The 25214-nt window shown below is 34.4% G+C and overlaps 1 protein-coding gene across 1 annotated transcript in view; it reads right to left on the reverse strand.

The window, feature by feature from the left end:
- Positions 1 to 25214, reverse strand: part of lrp1ba (low density lipoprotein receptor-related protein 1Ba) — a 306610-nt gene that overhangs the window by 22730 nt on the left and 258666 nt on the right. The window contains 14 exon segments of the mRNA XM_048163800.1: positions 1887 to 2060; positions 5821 to 5937; positions 6605 to 6711; positions 6792 to 7015; positions 7198 to 7439; positions 9165 to 9284; positions 11782 to 11916; positions 12032 to 12172; positions 12252 to 12374; positions 13051 to 13173; positions 17557 to 17689; positions 18376 to 18485; positions 22684 to 22831; positions 22926 to 23032. Coding sequence (XP_048019757.1) covers positions 1887 to 2060; positions 5821 to 5937; positions 6605 to 6711; positions 6792 to 7015; positions 7198 to 7439; positions 9165 to 9284; positions 11782 to 11916; positions 12032 to 12172; positions 12252 to 12374; positions 13051 to 13173; positions 17557 to 17689; positions 18376 to 18485; positions 22684 to 22831; positions 22926 to 23032 — 2004 coding nt within the window.

Consider the following 25214-nt stretch of genomic DNA (forward strand, 5'->3'; position numbering starts at 1 on the left):
TTAATGACATCCCATTCTTAATCCGTAGGGTTTAATATGGAGTTTGCAGCTATGACATCCTCAACTCTTCTGGAAAGGCTTTCCACAAGGTTTAGGAGTGTGTTTATGGGAATTTTTGACCATTCTTCAAGAAGCGCATTTGTGAAGTCAGGCAGTGATATTGGCTCAAAGTCTCCGCTCAAATTCATCCCAAAGGTGTTCTGTCGGGTTGAGGTCAGGACTCTTTGCCGGCCAGTCCAGTTCCTCCACACCAAACTCGCTCATCCATGTCTTTATGGACCTTGCTTTGTGCACTGGTGCACAGTCATGTTGGAACAGGAAGGGGCCATCCTCAAAACTGTTCCCACAAAGTTGGGAGCACGAAATTGTCCAAAATGTCTTGGCATGCTCTAGCATTAAGAGTTTCTTTCACTGGAACTAAGGGGCCAAGCCCAACCCCTGAAAAACAACCCCATAATCCCCCCTCCACCAAATGTTACACTTGGCACAATGCAGTCAGGCAAGTACCGTTCACCTGGAAACCGCCAAATCCAGACTCGTCCATCGGATTGCCAGACAGAGAAGTGTGATTCGTCACTCCAGAGAACATGTCTCCACTGCTCCAGAGTCCAGTGGCGGCGTGCTTTACACCACTGCATCCGACGCTTTGCATTGCACTTGGTGATGTAAGGCTTGGATGCAGCTGCTCGGCCATGGAAACCCATTCCATGAAGCTCTCTATGCACTGTTCTTGAGCTAATCTGAAGGCCAGACAAAGTTTGGAGGTCTGTAGCTAACGACTCTGCAGAAAGTTGGCGACTTCTGCGCACTGTGTGCCTCAGCATGCGCTGACCCCGCTCTGTGATTTTACTTGGCCTACAACTTCATGGCTGAGTTGCTGTTGTTCCCAATTGCTTCCACTTTGTTATGATACCATTAACACTTGACCGTGGAATATTTAGTAGTGAGGAAATTTCACGAATGGACTTACTGCACAGGTGGCAACCTATCACGGTACCACGCTTGAATTCACTGAGCTCCTGAGAGCGACCCATTCTTTCACAAATGTTTGTAGAAGCAGTCTGCATGCCTAGGTGCTTGATTTTATACCACCTGTGGCCATGGAAGTGATTGGAACACCAGAATTCAGTGATTTGGAGAGGTGTCCCAATACTTTTGGCAATATAGTCTATCTGTATATTTCTACATTCTGTAATGCTTGTTTTATTTTATATTTAAATATTTTATAAAAAAAAATTAAAAAATAAACAATTATATATTTCTTTTTTTCCTTTTATACTTATATTAGCAGAGAAAATTAAAGATTGCATTGATTTTCTTAATGTGCACCAACAAATGGTGCAAAATAAGACCAGAGATATTTATTCAGAACATAAGTAGGGAGGATTTTTGATTTTATGGCTTCAAAACTTTTGTTGTTTCTCTGCAAATCTAACAAAATAAAACATTTCATTCATCTGATTAGAGCCAGTGATTGCATAATAAAAAACATTTGACAGTAGTATTTGATTGTAATAAGTTCTAGCTGGCCGCAGACAAGAAGTCCAATCAGATTTCAACAATCTAAACATGAAATTAAATTCTGACAACTGCCAAGAAAACTTGCGCTGGAACGGTCCTCTGGAAGATGCTCATCCACAGATTTGACAAGGACTAGTTGACAAAAAAATTAACCTTGTGTCATGATTAAATCATTTCCATGATTTTATCATGTATTTATATATTTTTGTTTTTATACACTTATGGAAAACAGAACCCTAGCTTATGTTTCTCAAGAAAAACAGTCATTAAAGGGAATGACATGAGGGTGAGTAAATGATGACAAAAGTCTTATTTGTTGTGAACTCTTCTTGTCGGTTGAATCAGAGACACGTTTTGAGACTCACCCTCCTGTTGTTTGTACCGATGGAAAACCAAGATGCTGGCCGCTCTCTCCACACCCAGATTGAGGTTCTCGGCGGGCAGCTTGCCATATTTGTGAACCCTAAAGACGTTGTGCTTCATGCCAACCCCGTAGATGTAGTCCTCAAACAGGTCAATTCGAAAGGGTTGAGAAATACCTAGAATGAAACCAAATACGACACAAACTACAAAAATCTTTCATTCACAATGAATATGTTTCATGCACAAGGGATTCAGATTCAATAATGCAAAACAAACTAAGAAATTCTATTTAAAATTGTCACAAAGGTGAAAAACACAATCCCTGTCCAACAAAAAGAATATTCAAGTTCTCAAGGCTCAGAACTGAAGCGAAAACCAAAAAAACCCAAACCATAGAAATACTCCCAACATTCCAGAAATTGTCCTCTAAGATACTTAGTTTTGCCAGTTTTTTTCAGAGCACTGCATGTATACTTAGCAAAGAAAGCAATTCCAGAATGGAAGTTCACCAAAAATAGCAAATGAGTATGCATGTTTTTAATCTTATTAGAGTATCACTTTATTAGCTTAGCAACCCACTAATATCATACTCTGAATTAATTAGTCTATCAAAGTATATAATTCATTTAATAAAAATAGACAATTGTCTCTAACATATATGTGTAGATATTTTAGCTTAGCAATATGCTAACATCAAACTGTAGTTCAGTCTAACAGAAAAAGTACTATTTTCCAAAACATTTATATATTTATATATAAAAATAACAAAATGAAAACAAAATATCAAACCAATTCAAACCCAAACAATTAATCAAATAAAAAAAGTTATTTATTTCTTATTATGGCTTTTGTTAGTTTTGAATTAAGGCAACTAAAATCAGCTTAAACTGTTTATTTATATTAAAAAACATAATGCTTGTGATGTCTATTTTTTACCCTTCAATCTCCATTTTTTTTAGCTTAACAACATGCTAACATCAAACTCTATTTCAATCTAATAAAAATTGTCAACAATATGCACTTATACACTATGTACTCATCCATGTAGTGTATGAATGTTGTAAGGTTATTTTGTCATTCAACATCGAAGTCTAATAGACCCTCCGCTATGTAATTAAAGCTGCGACAGTTGAGTGCATAAAGTGTCCAACATTCCGCACTTTGTTATGTTCCGTTAATTTAGTGCATCATCCTGATATTTAAACTGTACTTTTTCTTTTTGGAATTTTCTGTGTGAACACACTACTCACACTACTCATACTTAAAAATGTCATAGAATAGTGCATAAGTATGGGAACTGGGACGTACCTATTAATGTTCCAAAACATTTATAAATTTGTTATGTTTAAGAGTATCACACCAATAGATTCCCTTACAAAAAAAAAATAGTTTACTTCAAGTTCATTTTAAGTATACTTGAGTAAAGATCAAGTATATTTTAAGTATAATTTATGTAAATATACTAATATTAATGTACCAGTAGTATACTATTTAGTATACATAGTATACTAAATGTACTATTTCAAAACTTCTTAGGACTAAACTGGCCCAGGTTAGTGTATAAGTACACTTTTAAATATACTTTAAGTGTAACAATAGTAAACTTTTAGTACACAACTAGTTTATTTAGTTTGTGCTTTTTTATCAACACTTGAATGTGGGTAAGTTTCATAAAAAAGCAACATTTTGAACAAAATCAAAGAAAATCAAGTTTTTGTCAAAGACTATGTCCAGATCGTATTTAGAACGATTATCAAAACATAGATGGAGCAGATCGAGTCAATCAACACCCCCAAAGCTTCACAGTCTTATATCTTGTCCTGGATCGACATTTCATTTGGTAACGTTAGGCAGTTTTGATTTATATGCTGTTAAATGTTTGATCATCACATTATTTTACATGTTCTTAAAGGATTAGTTCACTTTCCAATTAAAATTTCATGATAATTTACTCACCCCCATGTCATCCAAGATGTTCATGTCTTTCTTTCTTCACTCGAAAATAATTAAGGTTTTTGATGAAAACATTCCAGGATTATTCTCCTTATAGTGGACTTCAATGGCCTCCAGACGGTTGAAGGTCAACATTACAGTTTCAGTGCAGCTTCAAAGGGCTTTAAACGATACCAGACGAGGAATAATGGTCTTATCTAGCGAAAAGATCTGTCATTTTCAAAACATTTTTCAAATGTATATGCTTTATATAAACAACTGGCACCACGTTCGTTCCGTAAGTTGAATAGGGAAGGCATAGGACACACAGTGTAAGCTTTTTGAAGAATATGAAAGTGCGGTTTTGGCGGAACCACTTGGAAGGCGATCATTTGTTTATATAAAGCATATACATTTACTTTTTTTTTTTCAGAGAATAATCGTTTCACTAGATAAGACCCTCATTCCTCGTCTGGTATTGTTTAAAGCCCTTTGAAGCAGCACAGAAACTCAAATTTTTCCCTTCAACCGTTTGGAGACCACTGAAGTCCACTATATGGAGAATAATCCTGGAATGTTTTCAACAAAAACCTTCATTTCTTTTTGAGTGAAGAAAGAAGGACATGGACATGACATGGGGGTGAGTAAATTATCAGGAAATTTTAATTTAAAAGTGGACTAATCCTTTAAGCTATGCTTCTACCGCTTGTTTCTGCTTCTTCTTCGACTGTGTTTTGAACCGGAAATTCTGTACTCTTTCAGAAGATGCATAATAGCGCCCCCCCCCCCCCCCCCCCCCCCCCCCCCCCCCCCCCCCCCCCACACCATATAACAGTGAAAACATGGATTGCCGGAAATTTACATCAATGGAGGGGAAAGAGTTAAGTAGATTTGAAGTAAATTCCAACAATATACACTACCAATAGCAGCCATATCAACCTGTAGCCCAAGACTGGTTGCTCACTGAAGCTAAGCAGGCCTGAGCCTGGTTAGTACCTGGAAGGGAGACCTCCTGGGAAAAGTAGGTTGCTGCTGGAAGGGGCGTTAGTGATGCCAGCAGGGGGTGCTCACCCTGTGGTCTGTGCAGGTCCCAACGCCCCAGTATAGTGATGGGGACACTATACTGTCAAAAAGCACCGTCCTTCGGATGAGACGTTAAACCGAGGTCCTGACTCTCTGTGGTCGTTAAAAATCCCAGGATGTCCTTCGAAAAGAGTAGGGGTGTAACCCCGACATCCTGGCCAAATTTGCCCATTGGCCTCTGTCAATCATTGCCTCCTAATCATCCCCATATAATGATTGGCTTCATCACCACCTCGTCTCCTCTCCACCAATAAGCTGTTGTGTGGTGAGTGTTTTGGCGCAAAATGGCTGCCATCGCATCATCCAGGTGGATGCTGAACATTGGTGGTGGTTGAGGAGATTCCCCCTTCCATATGTAAAGTGCTTTGGGTACCCAGAAAAGCGCTATATATATGTACCGAATTATTATTATTATTATAGCACAGAATTACTTTTGTAAGGTTTAGCAACACGCTAACATCAAACTTCAATCTAATAAAATTGGATCATTTTCAAAAACATTTATAAATTTCTTATATGTAGGAGTATCACACCATTAGATTAGCAACATGCTAACATCATGCTCTATGAAATTGTGCATTGATTGTCTGCTGCCTAATCAGACACAATCTTTAAAGTTAGCTTAGAAACTGTCTATGTAGGCAGCAGACAGTTCACTAGGTTTTGCAAAAGATTTAGATTCAATTCTGATTCGATTCGATTAGATTCTGATGCTCTCTCCAAAATAGCATTTTTCCAATCACAGTCTGAAAGGGAACCAAAATGGAAATGTGGTGAAGTGAGTTTATATAAAATACAGTGATCTTCAGCTTTACTTTTGCAGCTCTTCAAATGCTGGGACAGAGCATTGCCCTGAGATGAAGATGTTCATCTGGAACCAGATTCTGAACATTGTACAATTTCCTACACATGCAAACCCACCATCTCGACTGCTAGCGGCCACCAGAGAATCAGAGCCATCGAAACGCACGCTCCCAATCTGAGACAGCTCAGAGTCTGCCCAGTACAGCCGCTGGTTGTAATAATCAATTGCAAGTCCTGAAAAGACAGACAATTTTGTATCATATTATAATTTATGATATTATATTTTAAATTTATTATTATACAGTATAATATAAACAATCAATATCAATAAAATTATATATCATATGTAAACAAATTAATAAAATATTATCATATATATTTTTATTATTATTATTACTATTAATTTGTTATATGTATGTATACTGTACTATTTATATGTATATATATGTATGTACTACTTGTGTGTGTGTGTATATATATATATGTGTGTGTGTGTGTGTGTGTGTGTGTGTTTGTGTCTATGTGTGTATATATATATATATTGTTACACATTTTATATACATGGTCACATTAGTGAAACTTTTGGCTTTCATTTATTCAGAAAAAAACATTAACAGAAAACTAAAAAATGTTATCCCTTTCCATTATGAGAAGCAATAATTTCACCTTGAATATTGTAGATATTAAATAGTTTTACTCAAAGTTTATAATGGATTTCACTTTCAGGCAACTGAAATGACCTTCTTACTGAGACGTTTTTTGGTGCTTTGCATTTTAAGTGGCAGAGTGACATGTTAAAATGATCCCTTTTAGCATAACATTTGGCACATGCTTTTTGTGAATCACATTTTTTATAATAGAGAATACTTTAAAAAGGATGACTGGCACGTAAGAACCTCACCGGTTGGTCTTCGCAAGTTCCTCTCCAACAAAATGCGACGCAAGGACCCATCCATGGCGGCCTCTTCGATGTGAGAGTGGTCACCAATCACGGTCCAGTACACCATCCTATGGGAAGGTTGAAGGAAATGATACACGTTGTTGCATGTAATATTCAGTACTCTAAAATTATCTTAATTGTCACTTACCCTCGTACAGGATTAACAGTAATAGCGAAAGGTTCCCCATCAATGTCTGTGATGAGCCGGGTGCAGTTGGGTCCCCCCAGTTGTCCCACGTTGATGGAATACCGAAGACGGCGCCAGTGTGCAGTGTAGTAGCTGAACCAGTGCATTCGGGAATGATCCGTCCAGTACAGGTTCCCCGTCACCCAGTCGGCCGAGATGTCCTTGGGCCTCCTGAAGTCTGGACACTGCAAATATATAATGTTGTAAAGTTTCAAACCACCTTAATAAGATTTCTCTATGCTAGTTTCTGAGGTAATGGAGTTTTCATAAGGAGAATATCAAAAAAAAAAAAAAATTATTGAATATAAATATTGTGACTTTCAAAGAAATGTGATGAAATCAGATTTATTGGTTGTTATTGACTTACTATGACTCCACTGTTTGACGTGATTGGACTCCTGTCCTGGAGGTCTTTGTAAAAAATCCCCCCGGGGTTAAACTGAGTGGCCCATACAAACTTGTGATGGTGAAATAGTGCGTCCATGCCGATGATGCGAGCGCTGTCTGAGATACGGGCCAGTTGAGTATGTCCATGAGTTTGGTTGTATGGATACACAAAACTGTGGATTTCGGTGTCGTTGGCCACATAGAGGACCTGATCTTCTGGTCCTGACCACAGAGATACATGTGTGAAACAAATAAAATAAATTAAACAATAAATCAAAGCAAACCCAAGCAAAAAAAACAAACAAATAAGCAAACAAATTAATCAAAACAAAAAGCAACACACATGAAAATAAAACACCACATCAAACAAAACCAAAAACTAATCAAAACTAAAAAACAAAGCAAAGCAAAAATAAATCAAAATGTAAAAGAAAACAAAATAACCAAACCAAAAAAAAGGGAAACAAAACAAATAAAGATAACCCCCCCCAAAAAACAGACAAAAAACTAAAAAACAAAGCAAAAATACATCAAACAAAAAGTGAAACAAAACAAATAAAGCAAAAAAGCAAAAAGTAAGATAAAATAAAAACTAATAAACAAAACAAAACTAGAAAACTATCAAAAATATCAAACCTAAGCTTGAAACCTGAACTCTTTTGAACTGAGGCAAATAAATCAGCATAACACTATTTACAGTTGCAAGAAAAAGTATGTGAACCACTTGCAGAATCTGTGAAAATGTGAATAATTTTAATGAAATAAGAGAGATAATACAAAATGCATGTTATTTTTTGTTTAGTACTCTCCTGAGTAAGATATTTTACATAAAAGATGTTTGCATTTAGTTCAAAAGACAAAACAATAGCTGAATTTATTAAAATAACTCCACTCAAAAGTATGTGAACCATTGATTCTTAATACTGTGTGTCGTTACTCGGATGATCTATGACTGTTTGTTTGTTTTGTGATGGTTGTTCATGAGTCTCTTGTCTGTCCTGAGCAGTTAAACTGAGCTCTGTTCTTCAGAAAAATCCTCCAGCTCTTGCAGATTCATCAGTTTTCAAGCATTTTTGCATATTTGAACACTTTCCAGCAGTGACTGTAGGATTTTGAGATCTGTGTTTTTGTTGTGTGACAATTGTGAGGACAATTGAGGGACTCAAACTCAACTATTAAAAAAAAGTTCAAACATTCACTGATGCTCCAGAAGGAAACAAAATGAATTAAGAGTCGGGGGGTGAAAACTTTTGAACAGGATGAAGATGTCACAATTTTTCTTATTTTGTTTAAATATCATTGTTTTACATTTAGTACTGCCCTCCGGAAGCAACAGAAAAATAAAATTAAATAGAATTACCTTGATAGTTGAATTCAAAAGTTTTCACCCCCCAGCTCTTAATGCATCGTGTTTCCTTCTGGAGCATCAGTGAATGTTTGAACCTTTTATAATAGTTGAGTTTGAGTCCCTCAATTGTCTTCAGTGTGAAAAGATGGATCTCAAAATCATTCAGTCACTGCTGGAAAGGGTTCAAATATGCAAAAATGCTTGAAAACTGAAGAATCTGCAGGAGCTGGAGGATTTTTCTGAAGAACAGAGCTCAGTTTAACTGCTCAGGACAAACAAGAGACTCATGAACAACCATCACAAAACATAAAAACAGTCATGGATCATCCAGGTAACCACACACAGTATTGAGAATCAATGGTTCACATACTTATGAATGGGGTTATTTTAATAAATTTAGCTATTGTTTTGTCTTGTGAAGTAAATGCAAACTTTTATGTAAAATATACTTACCTAGGACAGTACTAAACAAAAAATAACATGCATTTTGTATGATCTCTCTTATTTTATTAAAATAATTCTCATTTTCACAGATTCTGCAATGTCAGAATACTGAATCTCTTTAATGTCTATTTGTATTAAACAATAATAATTTTTACCCTTCGTGATGCATTCGCCATCAATCTCCTTAAAGTTTCGGTCACAAGTGCACTTGTACGAGCCCTTCGTGTTGGTGCAATACTGCGAGCAGGCTCCAAACTGCAGACACTCGTTCACCTCTGGGGAGAGAGAGAAAGAGAGAGGAAAGCATCCATCCATCAGCCTCTCCCACACGCTCTCCAGTGACATTTTTAACAATGCTGCAGGGATGTCACTCTGTTTGGGATTTCAGCTGAAGCTTCGCTATCTGCGTTCAGCGCCTGCTGATTTCTGGAGTTCTTGTTATTCTCAGTTAGATGACCCTGAAGCGACCGCTGACATACCTTGAACAGTTTAATGCTAGCACTGGAACTGAATACAGAGAGACTTTCGCATTGTGGGGTTTGTACAAAAGACGAATACTACTACTACTGGGGATGTGCTTGGGGCAAGTATATGGACACTAAAGCATTGTGTCTTTACAAAATACCAAACCAAATGTCATTTATTTAAAAAAAAAACTGTACCATTTTTCAAGTAGTGTATTAGTTTATAAATAATAAAACAACAGATGTAATGATATGTAAGGCTTTTATTGTATGATTTATTATATAATAAATTAAATAAAGCTCTTGTTTAAAACCCAAGTGCAAAATTCACTATACTTCAAATATTTGAACCCTAAGAACCTTGTTGACAAAAAGAAAATTGATCCATTATTAATCACTCCAAACTTCAAAATGCTCTGCATACTTCAATATATTGCAGCATCAAAGTGAAAACCTCTTCAGCCACAGAGTTGCACAGAATTCAACTTTAAAAGGGAGCTGTTAATGTTGATGAAGATGGTATCTTCTCTTTAATCTATAACAGTGGTTCTCAAACATCTCAAACCAAGAACCATTTATTTTATTTTTTGCTTTTTAGAGAATAAACCATAGTAAAATGTAGGTCTAAAATATATCTACATAAACTAATTTTTAAATTTTGCACAATTAATACTAATTTGTTAATATATAACATTTATTTACATTTACATTAATTCATTTGGCAGCGATTTTATCCAAAGAGACTTACAAGTGAGGAATACAACAAGCGATTCATCATGAAGAGGCTCAGAGTAGCATAAGCTACAATAGGGAGGGATTGAAGGAAATGATGCAGGAACATCGCTTGATAGTCCAATATATATATATATATATATATATATATATATATATATATATATATATATATATATACAGTCCAAAAGTTTGGAGCCACTAAGATTTTTAATGTTTTTAAAAGAAGTTTCGTCTGCTCACCAAGGCTACATTTATTTAATTAAAAATACAGTAAAAACAGTAATATTATGAAATATTATTACAATTTAAAATAACTGTGTACTATTTAAATATATTTGATAAAGTAATTTATTCCTGTGATGCAAAGCTGAATTTTCAGCATCGTTACTCCAGTCTTCAGTGTCACATGATCCTTCAGAAATCATTCTAATATGCTGATTTGCTGCTCAATAAACATTTATGATTATTTTCAATGTTGAAAACAGTTGTGTACTTTTTTTTTCAGGATTCCTTGATGAATAGAAAGATCAAAAGAACAGCATTTATCTGAAATACAAAGCTTCTGTAGCATTATACACTACCGTTCAAAAGTTTGGGGTCAGTAAGAATTTTTATTTTTTATTTTTTTGAAAAGAAATTAAAGAAATGAATACTTTTATTCAGCAAGGATGCATTAAATCAATCAAAAGTGGCAGTAAAGACATTTATAATGTTACAAAAGATTAGATTTCAGATAAACACTGTTCTTTTGAACTTTCTATTCATCAAATAATCCTGAAAAAAAATATTGTACACAAATATTTTGTACAATTGTACACATTAAATGTTTCTTGAGCAGCAGATCAGCATATTAGAATGATTTCTGAAGGATCATGTGACACTGAAGACTGGAGTAACGATGCTGAAAATCCAGCTTTGCCATCACAGGAATAAATTACTTTGTGAAATATATTCAAATAGAAAACAGTTATTTTAAATTGTAATAATATTTCACAATATTACTGTTTTTTACTGTATTTTTAATTAAATAAATGTAGCCTTGGTGAGCAGACGAAACTTCTTTTAAAAACATTAAAAATCTTAGTGGTTCCAAACTTTTGGACTGTACTGTATATATATATATATATATATATATATATATATATATATATATATATATATATATATATATATATATATATATGTACTGTATATATATATATATATATATTTTTGGACTGTCAAGCGATGTTCCTGCATCATTTCCTTCAATCCCTCCCTATTGTAGCTTATGCTACTCTGAGCCTCTTCATGATGAATCGCTTGTTGTATTCCTCACTTGTAAGTCTCTTTGGATAAAATCGCTGCCAAATGAATTAATGTAAATGTAAATAAATGTTATATATTAACAAATTAGTATTAATTGTGCAAAATTTAAAAATTAGTTTATGTAGATATATTTTAAACCTACATTTTACTATGGTTTATTCTGTATGGACTGTATGTGTTCATTCTGAATGAATGATGAAAATAAATCCTAATATTCAGATACATGAAATTGTCTTGTTGGTATTTTTTTGTACAAATCCTCTACCTTCACATTGCTTGGTCTTCTGGTTCCTCTGAAAGCCATCTTTGCATTGGCAGATGGAAGGTGTTTTTGTATTGTTGCAGAAAGCGTCGTCTCCGCACAAGTCCGGCCGTCCTCGACATGCACCATTTACGGAATCTGTGACCCACAGGGGACAATATGAGACACACTGTAAAGGTTTTATCTCACAAAATGAGAAGCATAGAAACAGAACATGCGACGGATGAAGGATTATAGAAGGAAGCACACTTACATGCCTTGCAGTCACGCTCATCCGTACCGCCGTCTTCGCAATCGTCAAAGAGGTCGCACTGCAGCTCGGCCGGGATGCAGTGGTGATTGGCACAGGAGAATTCAGACTTCCCGCACGGCCTCTGTCTTTTCACCACATCCACTAGGGAAAAGAAAGAAAGAGAGATTGTTTACTAAAGGTAATATACAGAAAGCGAAATGAAGTGAAGTTCCCTACTCACCACAGTCGTCTTCGTCAGAATTGTCGCCACAGTCATTCGCCCCATTGCAGATTTGTTCAGACCGCAGACACACTCTGTCATTCCTACAGCGGAACGGTCTGTTTGGGGGACATGGCAACTTCCCTGAGGGGCCGCGCACACACAAACAGACACACACAGAGAGAGAGAGAGAGAGAGAGAGAGAGAGAGAGAGAGAGAGAGAGAGAGTAATCATAACCTAGTTTTTTTGCTCTGTACCATTTCAAATGTTGGCAAAGTGTTTGAAAAGTGCTCCAAAAGAGATTTTTTCAGACATTTTACTGCCAGTTCTACAGCAAAACAACTGTTTACTACAGGTGTTCAGTTTAAAGTTTAATGTGTGTTCAGGATGGTCGAAATATCCTATATTGCTCAGTTTTTGTGTGTGTGTGTGTGTGTGTGTGTGTGTGTGTGTGTGTGAAACAAAATAAAAAAAAAATAAGTAAATAAATCAAAACAAAGCAAAATGCTACACAAAAATTAACCAAACAAAATGAAAAGAAATCACCAAACAAAATAAAAACCAACCAAAAACCCAAACAAAACCAAACTGAACAACAAACCGAAACACACACGCACAAAACATCAAAATAAAAAAACAAACATCAAACCACAAATAAATAAATAAAAAACAAAAACAAAACCAAACAAACCAAAACACCCTCCCACCAACAAACACACACAAAAACACACTTCAAACCACATAAATAAACAAACAAACATACATTGTATGCGACTTGTGGGGAATGAACCATACCAAGCTAACTAGTCAAAGACATACCACACATGTGTGAATCTTCATCAGAATTGTCGCCGCAGTCATCCTCACCATCACACAGCCAGACCAGCAGCTTACACAACGTGTTGTTGCAAACAAACTCATCTGCGCGGCACGCCAATGACCCTGCAAACAAAAGACTTTGAATTGAAGTAGTGGGCATATTTCAACACTACAATGTGTGTAAAATTTGAACAAGTTTATCAAATCACCATGCTGTAGATAGAATTCAAATGATGTTGCTTTTTGCTTGTTGCAATTTTATTGGCATTTGATTTGTTTAACACTATTTTTCACGCTATGATAATTTTATCTAAGATATACAATAATTCTCACTCCAAAGAACATGAGATTTGTGCCCTTACTGCTTTCAATAAAGTACTGGGACACTAATTTGAACCCTATTCAGTAAAAGTTTTTGAATATTATATGACTCGTGAAAGCATTTGAACTATATCTTATCTGCAACTTTGCACATTCCCACACAAGGACAATCTTCATGCATTTTGATGGTTTTAAAATAAACATGAATTGAATCTACAACTAAATAATTAAATGAATGAGTTCAGATGTTACTTTCACAAGTTGAATTGTACTAAGAAATTCATTTGGTTTGTATCGGGAGCAGTCTGTGCATTTACATAGATTTCTATAAGATGCCTAACCATTCATTCTGTTTGTAAAGATTTTCTAAAAGCATTTTTTTTTAAATAAATAAACCCCAGCTGGCATTGAGACGCTTTTAATCACCATCAGCTGAAAAGGCACTTTGACTTCCTTTTCCAACAAGCGACAAAACATTCTATAAACCCTGATGAGGAAATTTATGGAGCCCATTTATTTCCTCAGGTACAGTGAAGCACAAGCATTATGGAGAATGTCAAAGCAAAAGCATCAGCTGGGGAAAATAAGAATGATTGTATCCTATAAAATGACTTGAGATCAGTTTCTGTGGTCTTTTAAAGGCCTAAGTTTGGATGTCAGCTCAGAAAGCATGTTTTATTCCAGCTTAAAGAGGCTGCCAGACTGAGAGCATTGCTTTTTTTGAAAATACATCCTGCTTTTCTCACCCTGAACCCTCTTTCTTTGTCATCAGCTCTGAGCCAGAGAGTTTTCTAGTAGGTGTTTGACAGAAATGGACATTAATATCAGAGTTTCCCTGAATAAAACACGACGCCCTGATGCTGGACCAAAGTAGAATGCAAGGGTGCAAATGCATGTCTCACAAACAAGTGCACTTAAAGTCAAAGTTAAATTGCAAGTGCACTTAAAAACTTGAATGATGAAGAAAATTAAATTATACCAAAATTGTCTCTTTTTTAGGGATTTCTGATTTTTCTGCCTGACACAATGAAAATAATCATATGTGTGGGCGAAAAACAAACTAAATTAAGTTAAATTATATTAAAACAAATGAATAACTAAAAAAAAAAAAAAAAAAAAAAAACTAAAACTGTCTCTTATTCCAGCTTTTCTCATTTTAGGTATTAACAAAAAACGCAAAGACTCATAAGCTTGGGGGTAGGGTTAGCAGACCAATAAAGCAACAATAAATAAACAAACCAACAAATAAACAAAATATAGATGGATAATAAATAATTGAATGAATGAATGAATGAATGAATGAATGAATGAAAATTGTACTAAAACTGTATCATATTTCAGCTTTTTTTTTTTTTTCTGCCTGATACAATGAAAATAATCATATGTGTATGTGTGTGTATTTGTTTTAAATTAAAATATCATTTTAATTTAAAACAAATTAAAATTATATTTGATTTATATTTGAATTACATTTTTAATGAATGCAAAATTAATCAGAGAAAATTACATTTTCTTTTTTTTTTGGGGGGGGGGGTATCTAGATAAATAAATCATTAAATAAACAACCAAACACCCAAATAAATCAACTGAGTGAATCAAAGAAAATTAAATAAAATTGTCCTTTATTTCAGCTTTTCTCAATTATGCCTACCTACACAATGAAAAGAACGAACAATGAAAAGACTCATAAGTGGGGGGGAAACTAGACCAATAAACGAATAAATAAATGAATAAATAAATAAACTAACAAATAAATAAATATTTTATAGTAAAATAAATAATAATAAAATTGTGTTTTATTTCAGCCTTATTTTATGCCCTTCACAACTTAATCATATAATAGTTATTTTTTGTAATGTTTAAGTGCAGTTTTTCAGTGGAGTTTACAAGGCAAGATGGATTCTTTAGTAAATAACTACCTAACAATGCCCTAGTAACCCCATAGCAACTGCATAGCAACACACTGGCAACCATCACAAACACCTCTGCATTATTTCTGAGTTTTATCACTTTTCTTCTGAAACTATAAAAATCAGGTTAACAAAGCTTGTTGTAACAAATGCATGTTTATTTAATTCTTAATTTAGTTTCATTATATTTAATTTAAGTAATTGAATCTATTACTCAAGTGCAACAGGGAGCAGGAGAGAGAAACAAAGGAACTTTCCAGATCTTCTCAAGCGTTAAAACCGAACCCGCATCACTGTCGAGACTGCGTAACTCAGAAAAGATCAAAGGCAAAAGTCAATACACATCCATTGATTCAGGGCCGTCTGAAAGGAACACAAACTAGGAAGAGATATCTTATGAAATTTAATTTAACCACAATGATGTTTAGGAGATAATAAATAAATACGGTGTTTAGAAGCAGGACTTCATCTTTGATGCAAACACTTCTAAAGAGCCGCAGGTGTACGACGGCAGGCGTTGTCTTCACAACAATATCAACAACTGCAATTTTTCAAAACACTGAAATTAGGCCTTTCATGTACTCGCTTGTCAGATATCAAGTGGCAACATGAAACCTTTCATCCTCGCCAATTTTCACAAATATTCGGGAAATGACTTCTCTCGTGAGGCAGGGGATTTTTTTTTTCGTGCTGTGCCGCACATGGTTCGACTGATCCGCCATAATGTATTCTTGTGATGAGGGACTGGGAATCATGCTTTCCAAAATCCCTCAAGTCTGTCATGGGTTGAAACTGATATTTAAAGGCATTGGCATAAATCCGTCAGTCAGTCGCACACGTCTGTCACTGTGGCTTGTACGGATGAACTGGGGTTTTATGGCTGATGTAACAGGTACATTTCGTTAACATACTTTTTATTTAATATATGGCAAAAAAATGGAAACATCAGAAATTAACACTTAACATTTTTATTTAATGTTATTTGTTTAGTAAATGCTAATTAGTTTATTTAAGGCTGCCACAGTAAATGACTGAGTGAATGATTTCATTCTTTTGGTTTAATTTGTACCAATTTATTAAAATGTTTATATCAAATGTGTGTGTGTGCACATAACTGTGAATAACTGTGTACATCAATCAATCAATCAATCAATCAATCAATCAATCAATCAATCAATCACATTTTTAATATATTTTTTATATTTTATTGTTTTACACTATTTATTAAAATAAGTAACTTCATAACTGAATGGTTAGCTATAACTTTGTACACTTAAAATAATTTGAAATTGAATGATTTGATAATCTATAATAATATAATGATTGTTTTTTTTTAGGTTAGCTATAACTTATTTTTAATTGTTTTATATAATTTATAAGTGTTTATTGAACAATCAACTAATTGACGATGATAAATGATGATGAAGATGATTATTATTTTTTATTTTATTTTAATAAAATAAATAAAAATAATTTATTTTTATTTTTTATCTTAAAATTTATTATTTTTATCTGTTTTATATTATTTATATTTATTTATTGAACAATCAGCTAATTATGATGATAAATGATGATGATGATGATGATTATTATAAATAATATTTATTATTTTTAATTGTTTTATATAATTTATAATTATTTATTGAACAATCTGCTAATTGATGATGATAAATGATGATGATGACTATTATTATTCTAATTATAAACAATGATATTTATTTTTAATTGTTTTACATAATTTACATTTATTTATTGAACCATCAGCTAATTGCTGATTATAAATGATGATGATGACTATTATTGTTATTATAAATAATGATATTTATTATTTTAATTGTATTATATAAATTATATTTATTAAACTATTTAATATCTGAAAGTTTAGTTATAACTTTGTACAATAAAAAATATTTGAAGAATTATTATTAAAATTATTAATCACCATCATTATCATCATCATCATCATCTACCACAAAATGAATTTAAGTTGTGTACAACAAGACTAAAGCCCATTCACAAAAGTAATATTTGTTGTAGTGGAAACGTAAATAAATAAGTAAATAAATAAAACCTCTCAAACTAATATCTTCCTGTTAAATACTAGCTAATAGCATGTTAAATATATACCTTACTGAACATTTAAAACTAACAAGTCCTTCCCTTCACTCAAAAATACATAAAATATCACTTAATTTCAACATCACTTTTTCGATTCCATGCAAAGCATCCTGGGAAATAGAAATGCACCGCCCAGTATCAGATTTCGGAGTGTTACCCTGGTCACAGTTGTCCTCGTCACTCTGATCCAGACAGTCGAAGACCCTGTCGCACCTCCAGCGAGCGGGAACACAGTGTGCTCGATTACGACACAGGAACTCGTCCTCCTTACACTCCCGAATGCAGTCCACCTGCTCACACACACACACACACACACACACAAACATTTCAACCGTACAGGCTTGACTATTTCAATAACGCAACTGAATGATTGGCTGAATTAAAAAATTCTCTTTAGCAATGACCTTTGATCTTCTCCTACAGCTGAAATTGCTTTTTATATATAATGCATGGAAGAAATGCGGCCTTGGCTCTCTAGGGGCCTTTGAAAAAGAGGTCTGTTTTAATGGTCCTTATTAGGACAGGCAAACTCAGTTGAACTGTTGACATTGCATTATGAGTAAGGGTGTAATTAAACCAAAGTCCCTCGAGAAAAGAGACAGTAGTCTTGAGGAAACAGCCTGGAACCACCAAGAAACAACGGAGCAATGCTGTGCAACGTTGCATCATAGTTAAAGAGATACTTCACCCAAAAATACGCTCTCTGTCATCATTTGGATTAATCCCAGGCTACTTTTAGCTTCTTTTTGGAGCTTGACTGTTTTGGACCCCATTGACTTCCATAATCTTGATGAAAACTGATGAAAATATTTTATATTTAATGTGTTTTATTAAGAACAAAGCCATGCAAGTTTGGAACTTCATGAGAATGAGTAAATGATGACAATTTTCATATAATTTGGACCCCATTGACTTCTGCTGTATTGACCAAAACAGCTAAAACACTGTGTAGATTCAGTGTATGTACCCAACTGACCTCATCAGATCCATCCGAACAGTCATTCTGTCCATCACAGCGTTGGCTAGCCGACACACACCCGCCTCCAACGCAAACATACTCGTTCTGACCACATGACGTAGGCCGAGCTGTATAGAAACAAAATAAAGACTCGTATTCAAACCACACACACACAAAAAAATATCTTTCAAAGGATCCTCTCAAAACCAAGCTATCTATAATAAGACATGTCAATATACATGTCCTGGGACAATACGTTCCTTGAAAGTATCCGTATCGCAGATGTGACTCTCTGCTGTAGACCGGCATAGTCTGAAATAAACTGAGCTGCAGATTTGGTCAGTGAGAGGTTGTGAGAGATTTCTGGCTGCACTTTTGAGATGTTTTTAGCTGCATTAATATTAATCGGAGGGTAAAATTCCCCTGACTTGCTTTGAGTCGCAGGGAAAGAGCAAAAAAAGGGGAGGGAGTTTGAGAGCTTTCTGAATGCATCTCTAGTGGTCCTTACGATCAGAATAATTCACTCGGCGGTTGCAGGCGTGGATGTACTCAGGTACCCTGGGCACAGCACAAAATATGAAATATTCAAGACGATGGCCAAGAAAAAGTGGAGGGAGACCTCAACTTAAAAAAAAAACAAAAAAACACTTTAAGTCTCTTGGGGTTAAAATAAGAGATGAATTTGAGGTTGGGAAAATGCATAATTCTGAGTTCTTGAGTATTCTTGAGTTGTTTAGCTAAAATTAAATAAATAAATAAAATAAAAACATTACAAGTAATAACTTGAGTTACATAATCAGATTACTTTAGTAATGAGTAAACTAACACATTACTTTTACATTTACAACTAAATATCTGAGTTACTTTTTCAAAAAAGTAATGCAAGGTACTTTTCCCCATGTAATGACCTCTGCTGTGAATTTGCATTTCCTTCAGCCTGAAGCTTACTCATTTCATCTTTGATGTGAAAGGGCTTTTACATTTGCCAAAAATAGAATTTATTATTATTATTATTTTTTGCTATGAAAAAAACAACAAAAAAAAACACAAAAACAAAACAAAAAAACAAGCAAGTTCAGCCCAGGTGAGGAAAAAGTAACACAAAAGTAACAAAAGTTATATATATATATATATATATATATATATATATATATATATATATATATATATATATATATATATATATATGGGTCATTGATGAATAAGGTTTTTGAAAGTGTTGAAAAAAAAAAAAAACATAATGGAGATATAATTAATTTTGTTTAATTAATTTAATTTAATTTAATTTTTAATTTTAAGTTTTTTTAAGTGTTAACAATGAGATTATGTGGTTTTTATAATCAATTAACACTCATTTAGTCAGTTTTTACAAGATGGACTAAATTTGTCACCAAAAAAGTAATTGGATTTAACCAAAATTTCAGATTTACCGAATGACACTTTTGATTATACCGAATGATGATTCATGAACATGTGGTCCTTTGCAGGTGTCTGAATGATGTCACATCCTGTCACATGATATTGAACACATGACTTGATCAAAAATGGTCACTTTATATTGGTTACTTCAAATGACATCAATGACATTCATTTTTCCGGACATTCTTTCTCATAATAAAGCAACGGCTTCTACACATAATTTTAATGCCATTTTGCACTATTTTGATATATGATGTTAAAAAACCATGCCAGAATAAAAAATACATATTTATTACATTTTAAGATGTTTTAATCACAAATGAAATGGCTGTATTGGCCTTTGGACCTTTTGACACTTCAAAATCTTTAAAATACCTTTATATGTAGCAAAATATAATTAAAACCTTTTGGATTCAATAAAAGAGATCTAGTTGTACTACGTTACATACTTTGGATATCATATCTTTGTTTTTATTATTATTGAGGTCTTTGGACAAAAAAAAAAAAAAAAAGGATATATATATATGGGTCAATATATATATATATATATATATATATATATATATATATATATATATATAGAGAGAGAGAGAGAGAGAGAGAGAGAGAGAGAGAGAGAGATATACACACAACAGTTCTGTCTGGTTCTCAAATCTGATTGGCTGATAGCCGTGTGATATTTCAGTGATAACAGCACTCCTACTTTTTTACAGTTGTATCACTCCGCTTGAAGTGACCGTCATGGCGGCCGATAAAATCCACCGTAATTTTTGCGACTACTATTTGTTGTAACACGAACTGTTGTTTTAATAGTTTTTTAGATGAGAATGTAGTTGTTTAAACCTGAAAAATGTGACTCACATTTAATAGTAGCGCCTATTTTACAATTTGTTTTGATGTTTTCTGAGATGCGAGCTCCAGGGCGTCAGCGGCCGTTCAGTGCTTCTGTAACCGCCGAGAACAGCTTCATCTCGGCCTGTGCTTCGGGGATTTGTCGCTGGCTCTTATAATGGTTAAACATGAGACATAATTCAATTTGAGTACATTAAACGGGCAATCTTTGGTCTTATTAATCTATTATTTGTTCCAGAGCAAGTCGAATTGTGCTAAACTTGATAATAATTAACTTACATCCTTTATATAGCATAACATATTGGCTACAACTAAGTTAGACGGGAAATATCAGACGAAGACTCTTCAAATATGTAAAATATTAAACTTTATAGACATAGTGTTTTTTGAGTAAAGAAAACGCTTTACAATTTTTTTTTTTCAAACATCAGATCTTTATTTACCTTTGCATTGCATAGACAAGATGACCAAACTGAGTGCGGTACTTCATTCACTAGGTGGGCGGATTTATGAGGTTTGACTGACAATTTGAGGATTGTGGAGGATTCGAGGAGTTACGAGGTTTTGTCACAAGCTCTTTAAAATCCTTTTCATTCATTAAATATCTGTAAAACCCACATACAGGCATAAAGGGTGACCTATATCATTGTTTTTTGTTTTGTTTTTTAAATAAGAAAACAAAAATGAGGAAATATAGAGATACGAGGTGTAGCATTTATTTATTGTTTATTTTTTGGCATTTGGAAATTATCCACGGCACACTTGACAACCGTCACGGGCATACTAGTGCTTTACGTTTGACTGAACTGTACAATTGTGTTTATTTGTTCAATAAATATTATTTTATATAAATATGTCCATTAGTGCGTAATGTGGATTGAGTGAAAGTTACATTAATACGCCATTAGATGGCGGCAACACTTTACAGGAGAATGAGTCGGTGAGTCACAAGAGACTTTTAAATTGAAAGGAACTTTTGCAAAGGAAGTTGTTTTAGCGCTGTGATGTTACGGATGTTATGGAAAATTCCCAAAGCTGGAAAAAGGACAAGATCGCTTTCCTCAGCGGACATTCAAATGGACATTTATAATGGATATAATATTATGAACATCGACTTGAAAAATGAATGTAATGCAATATATATAAGACAAAGGTAATAGCTGCTTGAGATTTGAAACGTTCCTTCGTTACTAGTTCTGAAGTGACGTTTTAGAATTAGTAACGGAGGCTTGGTCCAACTGTCAACTTGCGATTTGAATCCGTGGCGGAACGAAGTAGTGCTGCACAAAAGAGGGTTTTAAAGACACTCCGTTGTTATTTCTTATTTATTTACACACTCGTGCCGTCGAACTGTTGTATAAACGCAATATCACACTCGTAGCCGTGCGATATGGCTGTATATCACGCTGTGATTACCTGCGGCCTCGTGCCTACGGACGAATCACAGCCGTGCTGATATACAGCCATATCGCACGGCTACGAGTGTGATATTGCTCATATATATATATATATATATATATATATATATATATATATATATATATATATATATATATATATATATATATGTGTGTGTGTGTGTGTGTGTCTGTGTAAAAAAAACCTTACATACATATGTCTTTATAGCAACCTCTTATAAAATATAAATTGGGCCAGAGTTTTAGCAGGTTTACCGTACTTATACTAAGTGTACTTAAGCGACAGTTTTAGACTCAAAGGAGTAACGCTGAGGGAGGAACAAGTCATTCCCTGGAACAAAAATCCTGGGGTGACATTTAAATGCGGTTCGGTAACAGCGGATGACAAATGTGGGGTCATTCTGCTGTTAGTTTTAAGCGGTAGTGACTTAGCGGTTATAAATGAAGGCAGCGTCACAGGGTTTTAAGCAGAGATCTCCAGTCTCCATTGTGTAGCCGAAGGCCTGTGATTCCCTTTGGATAAAAGGTGTCCTCTCGGTGACATGTGATTATAAAAGCGCAAAGCTAGCTGTCTCAGAACAGCTTTGATGGGTTCTGGATCCGTTTGCATTATTTAAAGAGAGTGAAAGCAGCTAACCTGTCATGGCGGTGTTGGCAGGACTGCAGTTGGCCTCATCCTCTCCAGTTTTGCAGTCTTCCTGTCCATCACAGAGCCATTTGACTGAGATACAGAGATGATTCAGGCACTGGAACTGATCCTCTGAGCAGTGGCTCTCACAGCCTCTCTGAAAAACACATGTGCAAGATGTCAGCACTTTAACAGGAGTGAGATTAACGATGTATATTAATGGTGTGACTGATGAATATGGTTCTTGAAACCTCGTCAGAGTTATCGGTGCAGTCGAAATCGCCGTCACAACGGAAACGCGAGGAGATGCACTCTCCGTTGGCACAGATGAAATTTTTCGAGTTACATGTTACTGGTTCTAAAACAGAAGAGAGAGAGTGTGTGAGAAAGACATAGATGGATCTATAATTTGAATTTCTTTTACTATTGGAAACATGGAGTATGGGCTGTGGAAGCTGAATAAGCATTTGGCAGCAGTAAAACAAACAAACAAATGGCTAAACAACAGTTTTTTTTCTGTTGTTATGAACAGAAAGACACATCCAGACATCCTCTGGTGAGATTTGGCAGGAAGCCTAAGAAATGCCTAGAATGAGCTAGAAATGTGAAAATGAGCTAGAGATTAAAGCAAATAATAAAAAAAGACAGACCGAATTGGCAAACAAACAACAGACAGAAAAGAAAGACAGACATCAAAAGGAGCAAAAAAGGGACAAACAAGTGAATAAATGCAAACAAATAAAAGACAGACAGATAAAGACAAAAAGAACGAGTATGAAATGACTAAAGAAAAATAGACAGAACAAACAAATAAATGACAGAAAAACAAAAACAAGGAAAACAAAGAAATACACAAATGAAGAAACAAACTAATAAAAGATTAAAGATCAAAAGACAGAATAAGAAAATAAATTACAGACAAAAAACAGACAAAGAACAATTTAGAAAGAAAGACCAAGCACAAGAAAGATGATAAAAAACGACATACAGGACAAATAAGAAAATAAATGAAACTGAAAGAGGAAAAATGAAAGTGAATGAGCAAAAAAAAAAAAAAAAAAAGAATGAACAAACGAAAGACAAAAAAGTAATAAAGAAACAAATAAAAAAAATGAAAGAATCAAATGAAACCAAAAAACAGAATAAACAAATGAAAGATACACAGAAGAAACAAACACACAAATGAAACATAAAAGAACAAAAGAAATAAGAAAAGAAACAGACAGAATGGACAAACGAAAGATACAAAAGAGTAGGAAACCGACAAACGGAAGTACAAAAGATACAGACAGAATAAACAAGTAAAGACACAAAAAAGAAAAACAAACAAATGAAAGAACAAAAGATACAGACAGAACAAACAAAAAGTAAGAAACAAACAAAAGAACAAAAACAGACAGAATGAACAAAAGAAAGATACACAAAAAAAGAAAAGCAAACAAATGAAAGCTCAAAGAATGAAAATGTATTGACAGAATGCACAAATGAAAGATACAAAACATTAAGAAAGAAACTAACAAACACAAAAGATAGAAGAAGGAATGATAAACTGACAGAATGAACAAAAATTAATGATGAAAGGTAAAGAGACAGAGTAAAGTGAAAGAACACACACACACACACACACACACACACACACACAGTGAACACACATCCGGAGCAGTGGGCAGCCATTTTTTGCTGTGACCCCGGGGAGCGATTGGGGGTAGGTGCCTTGCTCAAGGGTACTGAGATTAATTACAAACAGAAAAAACAAATAAGAAAGAAAGAAAGAAAGAAAGAAAGAAAGAAAGAAAGAAAGAAAGAAAGAAAGAAAGAAAGAAAGAAAGAAAGAAAGAAAGAAAGAAAGAAAGAAAGAAAGAAAGGAGCACAAATCTGTTCGATCACAATAAGTGAGTGCTGCTGTGTCACTCCTCTAACTCTATTATCAGTCTCTCTGCATCTGGCTCCAGCTCGTCGCAGATTATCTGCCCTGACATCACGACTCCACGACCTAATGAGAGCCTTTATATGCTCCCAGTGATGTTTCTGTGCAAGGCTCCCAAGGTGAATCCAACGGATGAAAAGAAATCTGTCTGTTTTCACTCCCACTCAGCAAAGTGAGCAAATACACTATGATATTATTATAGACACAGACACACACACACTTCAGATTGGGAATTTTTCTCTAGATTAATGGGTGACCAAATATGACACATATTATCTTTCTTAATCGAGTGAAATCATGCAAAAATAGGTCCTGTTATATATAGACACTTTCAAAATAGACACTTTCAGCTAGCTAAAATGTAAGCTTGTGCCTAACAAATGCTCTTCAGTAGCCCGTATTCATTAAGACTGTTAAAAACAACCTCTAGGGAAAGGCTGCATGCTGCTACTGCGTAAATACATAACATGTTTGTATTAGTGTCTTTTGTGATGTAGATCAGTGAGGGATCTGTGAGCTCACTTTTAATTGAAAGAGATGTGGATATTGATAGCGAAAGGATGAGAGAGAGGAAAAAGGAAGTAAGGAGACTGAGAAGAGCACATTCATTTGC

Source organism: Megalobrama amblycephala, linkage group LG2 (genome assembly GCF_018812025.1).
Source record: "Megalobrama amblycephala isolate DHTTF-2021 linkage group LG2, ASM1881202v1, whole genome shotgun sequence".
NCBI lineage: Eukaryota > Metazoa > Chordata > Actinopteri > Cypriniformes > Xenocyprididae > Megalobrama > Megalobrama amblycephala.